Source organism: Melospiza melodia, chromosome 13 (assembly GCF_035770615.1).
Source record: "Melospiza melodia melodia isolate bMelMel2 chromosome 13, bMelMel2.pri, whole genome shotgun sequence".
NCBI lineage: Eukaryota > Metazoa > Chordata > Aves > Passeriformes > Passerellidae > Melospiza > Melospiza melodia.
The window spans coordinates 6,592,025-6,607,453 of NC_086206.1; the positions used below are offsets into that span (position 1 = coordinate 6,592,025).

The 15,429-nt window shown below is 43.3% G+C and overlaps 1 protein-coding gene across 1 annotated transcript; it reads right to left on the reverse strand.

Moving 5' to 3' along the window:
* Positions 1 to 6,995: 6,995 nt before the first annotated feature.
* Positions 6,996 to 15,160, reverse strand: LOC134424033 (hypoxanthine-guanine phosphoribosyltransferase-like). The gene is made up of 9 exons (XM_063167544.1): positions 15,143 to 15,160; positions 11,905 to 12,011; positions 11,338 to 11,521; positions 10,936 to 10,998; positions 10,368 to 10,385; positions 10,092 to 10,174; positions 9,063 to 9,109; positions 8,391 to 8,467; positions 6,996 to 7,043 (listed from the first exon to the last, which is right to left on the reverse strand). Exons 1-9 carry the CDS (start codon positions 15,158 to 15,160, stop codon positions 6,996 to 6,998), a joined length of 645 nt encoding a protein of 214 aa, XP_063023614.1.
* Between the last annotated feature and the right edge of the window lie 269 nt (positions 15,161 to 15,429).

The following is a 15,429-nucleotide window of genomic DNA, read 5'->3' on the forward strand; positions in this document are numbered from 1 at the left end:
ATGGAAACACACACAGGCTGTGCCTATTGACTGTGGGCTTCAAAGGCATTTTCTGCCTGGAGAAACATGACCAGCACTGACTGACAGTGTGGGTCCAGTATGAAAAGCCAGTCTTGGCTCTCCAGGGCTTCCTGCTGCCTGTGCAGGCAAGCTGGGCTGCTGGGCATTCCTGCCTGCAGCCAGCAGGCCAGGTTCTGCCCTCTGGGATTCACAGATGCAGCAAATATGCATTTTCTAGCACACAGGTATCATCAACACCTGAACACCAAAATGCTCTCAAAAAGTCTAAACCAGATGATTTTTGTCTTTTCCCACCAGCCCACTCTTGGCACAAGGCTCATTTGAGAAATGTTTCCCTGACTGAAATCCCAATGGTCTTCATTTTCCCCTTTACACTGGAACACAACTGGAGACATTTTTCAACTTTTTCCCTCTCAACTCTCTTGGGAAACTGCAAAACAATCACAACTGAAGGTGGAAATGTCCAGGAGCGTTGGATGTGCTGTGGTTCTCCAAAGGGAAAGCAGAGCACCGTGTTGCTTTTGGAAAAGCTGAGCAGAGCTGAATGAAAATTAGCAGGAGCCTGAAGTGGCACCTAAAGGCTCCCACTGCTTCTGCTCCATCCGTCTGATCGCAGGGCTCTTTCAGAACACGTTTGCTGCAGTGCCAGTGCCATTAATGAGAAAGGATTCCAGCATAAAGTGGAGAAGACTCAGCCCCTGAGCTGACTGTGAGCTGCACAAAGGGAGCCAAACAGTCTGAGAGAGGCAGAGATTCCTACCAGGAGCCAAGATTAACCAAGGAGATACAGGATGTGGTATAGACTCAAGGCAAAGCTCGAGAGCAGGTAGGAACTGTAGAGGCCTCAACATTCCTATCAATCCAGCTTTCAGGGGCAGGAAACTCTTTTGGGATAGATGCCATCATTGCATGGCCAAAATCAGGGGACAGTTCCCAGCACAGGAAAATTTCCACAATCTTGCAGAGCAAAGGTGCTGAGACATTTTCTTCTGGATGTGCTGCAGCAGATAACTTGCTTTGCTGCACACTCGGGGAAGGACAGCACTCTCCTCTTCCAGCACAGTGTTAAAGCTCCAGGTGCCAGCACTTACCTTGTCCTGATTAAAGAGAGTCAGCACCGTTTCAGAGACCCCATGAGCGACGAAGTTGTGAAATACCAGCTCTGGTGGGGAAACCACCAACACGTTCGGTTTTGGGAGAGCTGGTGACAGCTGGAGAGGAGAGAGAGAGCAGGGAGAGGTTCAGCTGCTGGGAGGAAGGTTCATGAAGGATCCCTTACACTGATCCCCAGTGAAGACTCTTGGGGAGCATGTCTGCCCAGGACACACTGGGCAAACAGTGGCTCGCCCACCTCTGCTCTGAGCTGATCAAGAACTGCTTGATCTGCTTAGGGCAGGCTCAAGCTAAGTTGCTCTTTTTATTTCTCCAGCTTTCCTTCTCCAGAATGCCAGGCAGCACTTTCCTTAAGCACAGCCCTGTGCCCACTGGAGCACTGACTGAGCACTCATGGAGTAAGTAAAACCCACTAATTTACATCAGATTCAATTTTGGAGTATCCTTTACTCTGAGACAGGGAAACTGAGGCCCACACAACTGCAAATACCTGTTTTGATCTAGAACTTAGGAATCAGTAAGAAGAGATCAGTACTAGGGGAGGTGTGAGAGATGAGGTGATATTTGGCTGAAGCCAAAAGGATTTTAAGTGACAGAATGGAATTTATTGGTTCTGTATGTTGTTTGCAGTTTGGATTTGTTCAGGTTGGTTTGTTGGGTGTTGCTGTGAGTTGGGACAGGGATAGGGTTGAAGACATGACCAAAAGGAAGGAGGATGAGAGGGGAGGGAACAGAAAAGTTGGTGGTCATAGAGAATGGAAGTTCCCCAGTACCCCTCAAGGGGAAAGGGGAACTGTCCAGCCAGGTACAAAGGGGATACAAAGATTGCCTTTTTGTTGGAGGTGTGTTTGCTCGTCTCTGGGGGCAGGGAGACACACGCCCGGCTCAGCTGAATGGTTACTAATATACAGTTTTCTTTTGCTATGATGATTTTGTCCCCTTTCATTGCATTTAAAAGTTACTGCCTTTCTAACAGAGGTAAAGGCAAAAATAAAGTACTACAGAAGTCAAGAAAAAGACAAGTGAGGTGAATGCTGAATGAGGATAAGGTTCGGTTATTTTCTCAGCAACTTGGGTAAGAGTAGAGTTGGTATCTCCTTTTTCCATTAGCTTTAAATGGGTGCTTTCTTGTAATTATTGCTATCTTATTTAATACCATTGTAGAGGCATGTCTGGAATGACACAACAACAGCAAATGCTTCTGGACCAGAGACATTGCTTTAAGAAAACTCTCCCCTTCTCCAGCCACACTGCTGTTACTCCAGAGACACAAGCAGGTCTCCTGTGTGACTCCACGGGAGACTGTCTGCTGAAGGGAGTGGCTGCAGCACACTGTCCCTTAGTTGTGCCTTTCCCTGAGGTGTTCCCAACGCCCTTCGCCAGGGCAGTCCTTAACCTGGATTGTGTTCTGTGTCGCTTGCTGCCAATTTCCTGCTCAACAGCCCAGCTCGGTCACCTGCCTGTTTGGACTGTGCTTTATACTGAGCCAGTCCTGCCAGAAAAGCAGCTTTAAACACACCTCTGAGTAGGCACTGATCCAGATAAAGCACATCCATTCCCTTCTGCCCAGGGCCAGTCCCCTGTACATCTGGCAGCCTGCAAAATCTAACACCCTGTCAGGGTCCAACACATTGTTCCAACCCAAAGCAGTAATGCAATTTGTTTTGCTAAATCTGAAGTGATTCCTGCAGATCCTCGGCCTTCAAAGGCCAACGCTGCCACTGTGGAGAGAATCCTGTGACCCCCAAGCATTTGATGGTGACCACACCAAATAAAGCAAGAGGTGGCTCCTTCAGCAGAATGGCCAATGGCAATTTTGTGTCTTTGTGTCCCCAGCCTTCCCCCCATGGTTTTAGCAATGGCAGCCACACTCCAGCACAGCCCAGCAGCTTCAGCAGAGGTCAGTTGTGTTGGCTTAGTGCAGATCAGGACTCCCAGTCCACCACTGCCAGCAGTTTGCAATGACAACAGGACCTGGACACTGAGGTATTTTGCTGGAGGTGAGCCTGTCACAAGTACACACCCTCTTCAAATTTCATGTGAAACAGAAAGGAGAAGAGCAGGAAAAGGCTACCTTTTGACGAGTCTCACTCCTGTCTACACATGGGCCAATTCTGGGCAGAAAGTTCCGCCCAGTGTTGGCCTCCTGCTTTCTGTTGACAAACTTGTCCCTCTGGAACTTAGAGGGAAGCAGCTGAAAGGAAAAAAAAAAAAAAACAAACAAAAAAAAAAAAAAAAAAAAAACAAAAAACAACAAAAAAACCAAAAAAAAACAAAAAGCAAGAACGTCAGAAATGTGCTTGTTCAGAAAGGCTTTCCTTGAACAAGTGGAACTAATGAATGATTTGTGATCACAGCCACTATCACAGTTCTGGAAGCCCTGGAAGTTTCCTGCTGAAATACTTAGCACCAATAAATGAATAATACAGAGTGCAATACACATACTCCAGCCACATGGCTCTGTCCCATGAGTCTCTCTGTGATTTGATGGGACATGGTTGGGAATTTCTGCTCTTTGAGCATTTGTTTCCTCTTACTTTTCATTGGATTGAGGCAGTGACCTTTTCAGAGAGTGGGGAGGAGCTCTCAGAACTGCCCAAACTCCATCCCTGCACAACACTCAAAACTCGCAGCCAGCAGATAACACTGCTGGCTGAGTCCAAGGGAAGCAAGCAAGAAAAGCTGTACCAAGAGGGAGGTGCACAGGAATGTGTCCAAGTTTTAGCTCTCTCTGTCAATTAGCATTGGTTTTCTCTGTGTGGGCTGACAGAGCCCTGGACAGAAGAAAACAGAGGGATCTCCTTGGCAGAGCCTCAGCAGTGGGGCATCTTCAGCCAAGTGAGCTGCAGACAGCAAGGGACCTTTGTGGCCCTGGCTCCATCCAGTGCTGCCTGCAGGGCTGCATCTGTGCCCACCCAGGAGCTGGGAGGGAACAGCTGCCTTGGGAGCTCTTCCAGCTGGGACCAGCCGTGGCTCTCAAGGCTTTGGGCAGAGTTTGAGCTTTCCCCCTCACGTGCCCGGGTGCCCAAGGGCAGGATGGTCAGAGCAGCACAGGTGAGTGCCCAGCCTGACAGAAGGAATGGCTGTGGCAAAGGGGAAGGAAAGAAGCCCATGCTGAGGGTTTCAGCTGTACATTGGTTTCCCTTGGCTCTGCTGGCACAGCCAGGCAGGGCACTGGGCTGTCCCTGACCCATCCCACAGTGTTCCCTACTGCAGCAGGACAGCCCCAGCAACAGGAGCACGGCACAAAGGGCTGGGGAGGGGCTCTGCAGCTTCAGAGCACTGCTGGACAGCAGGGGCAGGGAGAGTAGGGCAGTTTCCAGCCTTAACACAGCCCCGTGCCTACTCACAGTATTAGGCTTCAGTCCTTCCCTAAGCAAAAGTCGAGGTGTTGGTGTTCTTCCTGGGAATCCAGACGCCATTGTGAAGAGATGATGTCACAGAGGAGTGACAACGCCTCAACAGAACTGGAAGGAACAACAAGGGAACTCTGAAAATCCAGAACCCAATTCATGGCAGACTCAAGGGATGTACTGGTGCTAAAGGTTTTATATGATTTGAAAGCAGCTAAATGCTCATTAGGTAGAAGTAGCTAGTGTTGTTAGGCCTCAAGTTGGACTTTATTGCAACTATATGGGTACCTTGGCAATTTAAAGATTGATTGTACTGAAACCTGGAGCTAAAATGCTGAACATTAATAATGCTTAGAACAAAACTGTAGCTTAAATATTATTTAAAAACAGCTTGAATGGACTTTCTCTTCTTTAGGCTAAATGACCTCTGCTCTCTCAGCTGCTCCTCACAGGACTTGTGAGAGACTAGAATGTTATGGCTAATGCCTTAAATATTGCTATAAAGGACTTTTTGCCCATTGTGACAAAATTGAATAAAGAAGCTGAGACCCCCCAAATGCACCCTTCCCTAAAAATGCCTCCTGACTGGCACTTGGCACTGGGAGTTAAGCTGCCTAAGGGAACTTGAGACAAAATAAAGCTGACACTATTGTCCTGTTAGCTCAGGTCTGGGGAGAAGTGAACAAGGCTGAGGGAGAAAAATATATCCCCACTAAAGTCAAATCCAGCAGCTGTCCTGAAAATCAGCTCTCTCTGCCTTCAGGCTGGGGAAGTCATAGCCACAGACTCGTCTGCTGAGGCCAGGTTGGCACAAAAACCTCCCATCAACAGAGGGGGAAGGAGGAAATTTTGGGGGTGAGGCACAGACTCTGGTAAGGGGCAGAGGACACCCATCCTCCCTCAGACAAACTGGCTCAGCTCTAAAACCCCCCAGCCCCAGAAGGCCACATCCAGGGGACATTCCCATGAGGGGCAGCTGAGGGGATGTCATAACCCAGGAAAGACCTCCAAAGTGCCCCCAGAGCCATTCCTGAGGCCTTGCACCAGATGACTGCATGGCATGCAGAGAAACACAACAGAGCTGAAAATCCACAACCCAATTCATGGCAGACTCAAAGGAAATACTGGTGCTAAAGATTTTATATTATTTGAGAGTAGTAAGAGACAGAGCCAAACTTGCCCCACCCCAGGGAGGTACCTGGGCAGTCCCACCTTGCCCAAATCTGCATTAATCCATTGGAGTCTCACATTTTGTGAGACCTCACCACAGAGACCAGAAGAGGACTGAATGGGATGGGATGGGATCCATGGAATGGTGATATTTTCTACCAAATCTGTCTCTGTCACTCTCTTTCTTCCCACCTTTCCAACCCAGCTCATTTTTCTATTTCTTTCTCCCTCTCACTTTGTCACATTTACTGTTACATATAATCCAAACTATTGACTTTGGCACATGGTCTCGTTTTGCACCTTATTTCAGGGGCATCTACTTAATAATTTTAATAACCAGATCATAACAACCCACTAAAACTTGAACAGAACTCATTCACCTATAGTAGTAGTTTAAATAAATACTATGGGAAAAAATGTATAGACAAGTATATTTAGGAAATGTTGCATTTCTTCAGTGAGAAAAAAACACCATCAGCAGACCATGTATTGTTCATCCCCTCAGCTGTACATGCCACCGCACTGAAGACTGGCATTATCCCATCCTGTATTTCCCTTTGGCATTCTCTTTCAGATGTGACAAAACCAGAAAGTACTACTTGAGTCAATATTTACCTTCAAACAAAACTCAGGACTCCCTCACAAAGAGCAGTGCTTTGCCAGTTCACGACTCCCTCACAGAAACCAGTGTTCTGTGAATTGTTTTCCAAGTTTCGGAGTCGCTCACAAAGACCAATTCTCTACGAAATCGCAAGACTCGTAGAGACCAACCTCTGCGCACAGTTCGCGTGGCGAAAAGCCAAGTGCGAATGAGCATCGGGGCGGCTGCGGGCGCTGAGGCAGCGGTGCCGTCACAGACGCTGAGGGCCCGGGCGCGGTTACCGGGCAACCGCGGCACCGAGCCTGGGGCCGGGCCGCTGGCGCTGGGAGGGCCTTGGTCCCGCATCGGTCCCACTTCGTTGCCCCCTCGGTTCCCTCTCGTTCCGCCCTCGATCTGCCCGTATCCCCGCTCAGTCCCCGCCTGTTCCAGCCCTGGTGCCCCCTCGGTCCCCGGGCACAGCGGGCTGGGTTCGCTCCCGGGCCCGGAGGCAGCGCTCGATGTCGCCAGAGCCTCGGCCCCAGCTCCGGGCTGCTCCTCCACCACGGGAAAAGCCCAGGGTCTCAGCAGTTTGTGTTCAGTGATAGTACAAGCTGGAATCAGCGAGCTGCAGGTCCTGGGCACTGACATTTAGCTTCTCGTTCTTCTTAGGGACACTCAAGTAGCAAGAGTAATTTCCTGGTGTAATGTTTGTCACCTAATCTGCAGCCAGGAATCAGTGCTCCAGAAGACTGAAGTTATCACATCCTGTATTTCTCTTTGGCATTCTCTTTCAGAATGCAGATGTGCTAAAAGAAAAGAGTACAATATTTATTAATCTCTATCTTTGAATGAAATGCAAGACAGATTTTTCAGTTGTATTCCCAGTATTGTAATAAAAACACACTAGAACCATAATTGTTGCAAGTGTCCTGCTTGTTGTAACTTGAGATTTTAATACTCTTTACAAGTTTATCTGTAATATATATGATGCCCTAGGTTTTAGATTTTCTATTTTCCAGATTCTGTGCTGCTTTACTGTGTAGTTCTGAGTTTCATATTAGGGGATGGTGAGCTCTCTGCACAGAGTAGGGAGACAAAACAATTCCTGCTCCAGCTGGGCACCAAGGACAAATGATCCAAATCTCAGCCCCAAGAGCACAAACACCGTGGGCTGGAGAGAGAAAAACAAGAAGGATGGGATTTAATAACCTAAAGTTGTAATTGGACAATTAACTCCAATGTGCAAATGGAGCAGAACTGATCACAGTGACAGACCCCGTGCCCGGTCGTGCATTTTGGGACCATTTTGGTTCACCTTGGGTGGAGCCCTGGCTGGGCTCTTGTGCTGCCTCAGGTGGATCCATTGAGGCCTTATATTAAGTACCTACTTTGTTCTTTAAATCCATCTAGCCTGTAAGTCAGCCTTCACAAGGCATCATATAGGTTTATATATCCTAAAGAACTTAGGCTTGTTAAATTACTGCATTCGCCTTCATGTTGCTGAGCAATAGCATAGATTTTGTGCCTTCAGCAGAACTGGTTTGTCTTAGTAAAAAGACTTAGAAGTGAAAAACTTCCCAAGTTAACTAGAATTAAGGAAGGACATTTGAAAACAGACCAACCCTATTAGTTTATGATGTTTCCAAGTCTACTACTCTGTGCAGCCTAAGGAAGCTGTAATGGAATAAGGGAAGAGAGACCATGCAGCCATGTTATCCATAAGTGTGTGGAAAACCTTCACACAGAGCGCCTGCACGGCTACTTTAAGGACTTGGTGACAGAAGAGCAACATAGGATTGAACTAAGACAGACAAATATCAAATTAAAGTCAAAATACAAGGTATTTTATTTTCAGATGGGGCTGCAGATTGTACACTGCTCACTATCTTTGGGGTTCAGAATGTCCTGCAGCATGGCCGAGCCATGAGACTTACGGAAAAGGTGAGGCACAAACATTTCCTATGCACCTACATTGCATTACCAACTCGGCACCTTAAAATTTTGGGTTTGCTCTTTTAATGGAAGTTTATAGCTGGAATTGAAGATTTTTTTTAATTGTTGAGAAGCTCTGAGTAGAAGCAAATATTCCTGTTAGGTACCTGTGGTAGGTAGATACCTGATACCTGGCAGTGGAAGAATGTGCATGTACTTACATTTAAATCTCTGAAGTATTCATTATAGTCAAGAGCATATCCAACCACAAATTTATCTGGAATTTCAAAGCCTGTATCTGCAAGAAAATACAGTTCTTTTTATAATTCAGTGGTGTAAGTCGCTTTTAAGTGCACAGTTGCTATTCAACACATACTTGAGCTGAGAGTAAAAGGCATCATCTCTTTCCTTAAGGTCTTAAGAGAATTATTTTTATTAACAAAATAATTGTTTAAAACTTAGTTATGAGTTAGTCCTGGGAAAGGAAAAAAGGAGTGAGATTTTACTTGAGTGAACGTAGATGAACTGTGATTCAGTAGGACTTTTCAGTTTGGAAACAAAGCAAGTTTAATAATGCCAGATGTCAAAACAAATACCCTCTGGGGTCAAAACAGAGCAAAACACAGTTGAAGCTTGATCCTGTTTCTGCTATCTAAATATTTAAATTTGTATATCAAGTAGCTAAATCTGCACTCAGGAGAAAAAAAGGTGATCATGAGGCCTCAGGATAGTGTAGTTGGTCATTAGTTCACAAGTTTTTATATAGTTTCTCCCCATTTCTCTTGGCCTTCATGAAACTTATGTGCCAGTTTTCAGATGTGCTGCCTGAAGTGAAATTCCAAGACTGTGTTTTGGAAAATACAGAAAAAATGCTAGAAAAACATGATACTCACAGTCTGGTCTGTAGCCTGGACTCTGACTTGTCCTTTTAACAAGGAGGCTGTAAGGCAGAGCAGAGAAGGTTGGTTTTTAAAATATGTCTTGCTCTAAGTTGTAGATTTCCCTTCTGCCATGCCTCTCTATAAGGTTCTAAAATCATGCACTTAAATTAAAACATGTGAGATTATTGCACAGAAAGAAGTAGTGTTCAGCCTTGTAGTGGAGGGAGAAGCAAAGGCTCTGATCTTTCTGTCTGAGTGGCTCGACTTTGCATTCAGTTCCTTTCAGTCCTGTGTCTCAGCTCTTTGCCCTTCCATGCAGCAATGGACACTAGGATAGCACAGAGGGGGAAGCATGTCCGAGTGGCTGGTAATGATTTTAGTGGGGAGGGAGGGAGAAAAGGACAATTTCTCCTGCAAAATTACATCTATTCCTGCTTTGCCTGAGCACTTCAGAAGAAACTGAGAACCTCCTGGACGGTCACTAGAAGGACTGTCTGAAGAACTGATACTTAAAGCAACTGTTTTTATAAAGCATTGTGGTTACTTGAGAAACACGGGGATATTCCACAAAATTTCCTTTTAGAGATCTACTAAAAGCAGATCTAGAATGCTACTTGAAGTCATCTTCCCAGTGCTGACAGACTCTTAGATTCTGGAAACTTCTGTGGTTGAGGATATTAAGAAATATTCTCAGTGTTGTCATTCTAGTACTGAGGCAACTTGAGGTGATGTTAGAAAACTTATGGAAAGAGATAAATTTCCTTCAAACATAAAGTAAGAAACAAGGAATCCATCAGACTTTATATCTGCGTGGAAAGAGCCATAAAACCTTTTTTTATTAATTTGAGCAGTGAAGATGGTAGTGCGCAGGTAAAATTCCCAGTTTAAGATACACTTAATTTTTCAGCAGCTGAATAAGGATTACTTTCCTGCATTTGCTTCCTCACCCCCAAACTTCAAGCCAAACAAGCACCTGTCAGCATACACTGACTATTCACCCAAATGATTTGAATATGTTAGTTAGTGGCTATATCATTGTACCTTACAACTTTTACCATCCTTGGTTTCTTGTCTTTTATTTTTGAAAGCAGTGCTTTCATTGTTCTACCAGTCTCAATAATGTCCTGAAAGAGATAAAAAAATAACTTATCTTTCAAGTTTGAAAGGAAAACCAGACTGTCAGTGGATTAAATTAGAGCATAACAACCTGGCAGCCCAGTAACATAATTAATTATTATTTTATGTGTAATATGTATTAATTTGAAAAGAAGGAAAAAAAAACCCCTGTCATTCCACCCCTTGTTCAGTCATACTTACCTCTACTACTAACACGTTCTGGAAGAGATTACATAGGGAAAGAAGGAAAGAAAAGAAAAGAAAATACTTAAATGCCAATTTTCTGCAAATTATACAGCCAAGAAAAGCACACTAAACCCAAACCCTCAGTTACAAAGAAGTTGCATTGATTTTCAGAGGAGATTGTTAGTTTTACTAATGACTTTACTTTGGTGCTTTCCAAAGAGTCTTTCTCTATTTATGAAAGTTTAAAATGTGATGATAAATGCATCTGTGTCAGGTCTATACATTGCTCTATGTATAGCACTAGTATTCTAGAGCCACACTGAATGAGTCAGTTTAATAAGGTTCATTTCTGGGCATTCTGGGATTAAAATGGGGAATAGGATCTTTGGGAGCAGTCATCACTGATCACTTCAAGTTTCCACTGAGATCAGTGGGAATTATTCACTGTTTCAAAGCCCAGCAATTTAATTCAGTGTTAAGTGGCTGGAAGTATGCAGTATCAAAATCTTAATAAATATGGATTTCATGGAAAATACACAAGAACAGTTGTTTTCCTTTAAAAGCTGAAGATGCTAATTCATACCTTCCCATTTAGTGTAGACAGTTCCTCTCCGACAAAACTGATTTTTTCTGCAGGTGAATCATTCTAGAAGGAGAAAGAAGAGATTGAAGTCACATAAAGCATGTCCAAAAGTGTTATCATGTATTTGTTTGAAAGGTGTGCTGCTCTTGCTTTTTGCAAGAGGAGGGAGTTTGAGATCTGCCCCAGCTTTGTCATGTTGAGTATTCTGCTATATGTTTATTCCAGTGAATGTGTAATATCCACCCTTTGGGGAAGATCAGTAAATCAGTTCCCTTTTAGTACGTAATTTGAACAGAATATAGGCATAAACTCAATTTTTGTGTGCATAAACTCAAACTACCAGTATTTAGAATGCCAGTCTATGGACAGAGTCAACTTTCCAAAGAAAAGAAAGTTCCTTACACAGTAGCTTTTTATTCTGACAAAATCCACGGTAACAGGAACAGATTTATCACCATTTTGATTTAGTGCTTTGATACGGTCCAGCAAATCAGCAAAGAATTTATAGCCTCCCTTAAGGACACAGAGTGCAACAATGTGATGACTTCCCATGTCTTGCATGATATCTCTAGCCAAACGTTCTGTCCTGTGAGAGAAAAAAAAATAAAAAAAAGAGTTTAAAAATTCTCATCTCGCTGTTTTGTTTTTATAGCTAGCAAATTGTTACCAAAGCAAGTCACAGGAAAGTTAGCTACATATTTGCACAGCACAAGCTGATTTAATCAATAAACCTTAAAATTGCAGGATAGGTGGTCTTAAAGATATTTGAGGGAACATGGAAGCTTAACTGAGCTTGCAGAGGAACCCTCTCCATAAATCCCCCCTTGTACTAGATTTTAGGACAGAAGTGTTAGGCTGCAGGGTTTCCATGTTTCTCATGGGCTGCACAGGGCAAGGACCTCGGTCTTTTCATTTGGAGGGACAAAAATTGGCATCACTGTCCCTGTTCTTTTCTGTTTACCCTCATACCTGTCCAGGATGAGTCCATGAGGAATGAAAACTCTTTCTAAATCTTCTTCATAATGCTTAGGAATGCAAAACAGATTTTTGTTGTAGCCACTTTCCTCATCTCTTACCTGCAAGGGAAAGGGAAGTAAGTCTAAAACTAGCAACAAAGTCATACGAGAAAAAGCTTCCAGTCTCTGATAGTGTGAAGAAAAAATTCCTCCACCCCAATAATGTGTCAAAATAAAAAATATTTCTGAGAGTTTTTGATCTTTTTGCTAGAACTGTTGACAATCTCATAACTCAGGAGCTGGTGGCTGAGTTGTGAATGGAGTTATGAATGGATAAACAAGTAATTTGCCCCAGTCATTATGAGATACATACTTGGCCATCATCAACTCCTTTAAAAAGCCACCCAAAACAATAACAACCTCTCCTCTTGTTCTATTTGCTGTTCTGCAGAGCTCAGTTGCTTGCTTGTGTGGTAGACAAGTGAAAATTAAAACGTAAGGCAAAGGAGATTGGGATTACAGGTCAGCATGTGACTTTGAGGTGCTGCTCTACATTGATCATCATTTTCCATTCTGTAAAAGAGAAAACTCTGCTTCCCAAGCATGAATTCACAGCTGAATTTTCGACATTCCATCCATTAGCTGTCTCAGAGGACAAGGGAGATGGCTCACCCCAAAGGAGAAGCTTTGGCATGGCAGTGGGAAGAGGGGAAGCTGCAGAGCTGGGAAGCTGTTGTGCTGTTTGCCTTTGGAGCAGAGTGCTCCTCATTGGGGCTGGCCAGGGCTATGTCCCACAGATCTGGACCCTAACCCTTTTTGCCTCCAGGGTTTCACATTACAGTTCTTTATTCAACATGCTGATTTCAGGCTGTTGCACCCAGAGATGTCTGTGTGTCTATAAGATCCATAATCTCCGTTCGGGTTTCTCTTCTGGCCCCAAACAGATTGGTGTCTTTGGATTCTATCTTCTACCTCCCTTCAAGACCTAGATGAATGCTTTGTTCATTTACAATGTGGTAAAAAACCAGTCAAGAAAACATATAAGGAAGTAGAAAAAAATGTGAATAAGATTAATATATAAGTTTTAGAAATAAAGTTGAAAAATCCCCTTAAATGAGGTTTTGTCACACCTGATACTGCCCTACTGTTGTTAAAAATACAGAACTAACTGAAAGAAAAATTCAGAGCTGGCTTAAAGTTTCAACAGTGGAAAATAGGTTATCTACATACCAGTTACCTTTCACCAAACTCAGTAAAACATTTTTCTAAAAGCTCAGAACTATGGATTCATCAGTAATAACATAAAGTATTGCTAACAACAACTTAACACCTGCAAACTCTTTAGACAGATGAATTGTTTTTAATTCTCCTTTTATTTGGCATAGGAGAGATAAGTGCTTAGGAAGAAAAGAAAAATGAACTGTAGAAAACAGTAGTAGGTTATTACTTGCAAAACTCATGGCAGCCAAAAATGAAATAACCAATTACTGCCATTTATTTTAAATTGGCCGTGAATAGCTTCCTGCATTTAAAGCTAAAGATAAAACTGGAGACAGGTGTTAAAGGAAGTTTCAGAGAACAGATCATAGTAGCACAAGGCAGTGGATATAGAAGCTGATCCTGGCTGGACTAAGCATATTCTGCAAGTACTCAAAACTGATCAGCCCTAATGCTCCAAGAACACTCAGAATGACCTCGCAGCTGGGCCCTGGGTGGGTGGCAGCAGTTCTGTTCTGCCTGGTTTTGTTACTATTTTCTTCATGGCTGAAGTCAGTGAAGTGAAAGCATAAGTGCAGGATTGGTTTTAGATCAGGTTTGTTCGTGCCTCGTTGATTGTGGAGAGACGCTGGGATCAGCTGGGTCAGGCTGTGCCACAGCACTGAGAGCAGCTTCAGTGAGTGCAGAGCTGCTCATGGCTTGGTGTTCAGTTGACCCAATGCAGCTCCAAACTGCCCCATTTCTGCCTCTGGGAGGTTGCTAGTGGTGAATACATGGGCAGGATATGAGATTCTGACTTAATTAGAAGCATTGGTCAAAGACAATGATTATTTGAGACTATAGTAACACATAAATATAATTATAATTTGAAGTATCAAAAAAAAAAAAAAAGCATCTTTAAGGATAATCACTGACACCAGCATAAAAAGTGTCCTTTGTTTTGTTGTTGGGTTTGGTTTATTTTGTCTCCAAGATTCCCACGTCTATGGCATTCTTCTTAACTGCAGCTTAAACACAGTGATAATTCTCCCTGCAATTTTTAGCAGCTTCTTTTGCCGAATTGTGATACTGATTGCAGTATTTAATGGACTTCAGCTTTACAATCTGCTTTTGCAGTTATAAATGCACAGCACTTCTCCTGCACAGCAAGTTAAAGGTCAGCCTTCTTGCCAAAGCTGGGCTTGCTGCTGCACTTGATGAGTGACACCACAACTGCTTCAGCTCAAATGAGGGATGAGTTTGTCTGTGTGGATGTCAGTGTGAAATTAAAGGGTAATCTTGAGGCATAAATGTGTGAATAGTCATTACTGCTTAAAGCTACTCCAGCAGTGCAGCTTTGTAGCTCTTACTTGGTTTAACAACTCTGCTCATTGTGAGTCTTTGGTACAAACAATATCTGCTACTACAATATCCTCTGTGTGAAGCATTTTTTAAAGCCTAATGAAAGGTTCAAAACCAGAACTTTAAGGATTGCATCAGTTTGAACACCCCATCACCACAGCAACCTGCCTTACAGGCTCACTAAAGCCTTTGCATTGTTGAATGTTGCCTTGGCATATGCTGAATAATACAGTGACAGCTCATAATAATAAAGCAATCTACTAAACTGTCATGCAAAATCATTAAATTTTTGAATAATGAGTTTATAACTTGAGAAATTAGTTATTTAATTTAGTTTCAGTCTCATCTGTTCAATTACTGATATAAGTTTCTGAGTTTAAGTGGAAAAAAACAACAAAATTAACTACAGCAATTTTGTACAGTAGAGAAATACATAACTATTATTTTGTCAGCACAGAATGAAAGAATATGAATATAAAGTCAAATAATGTCATGCATTTGTAAAAAAGTGAGTCTATCAAGATGTCTTTGCTCTGAAAGCCATCTTTTCTGCTGAGTAAATGTGAGAACCAAAGCCTTTCATTAGTCAGTATTTCCAATGTTCTGCTATTTTTGCTGAAGCTGACCTTTCCCCCCCAGCCAAATCTCCCTTCAGGCACATAACAAAACACAAGGACATTATGCTTTCTTACCTGCAGTCCATGAGCCATAATCCCTCTTTGAAGGATTCCTGCAGAATCAGTTGGTGTTGTTACTGCAGTTTTGCTGGCTCGTTTTAATCTTCCAGTCAGACCATGACTTGCTTCTAAAAGGTCAAAATTGCCATCTTTCCTGCAGGAAGCATTACTTCCTCCTGCTAATGCACTGACATCACAATACCAGGTTCTTACCTAATCAGATTAACCAGAAATAAAATGAGCTTGAGCCCTGCTGTAACCAATGAGAGTAAAGATGTAGGGAACGAAGGAGATGCAAAAGA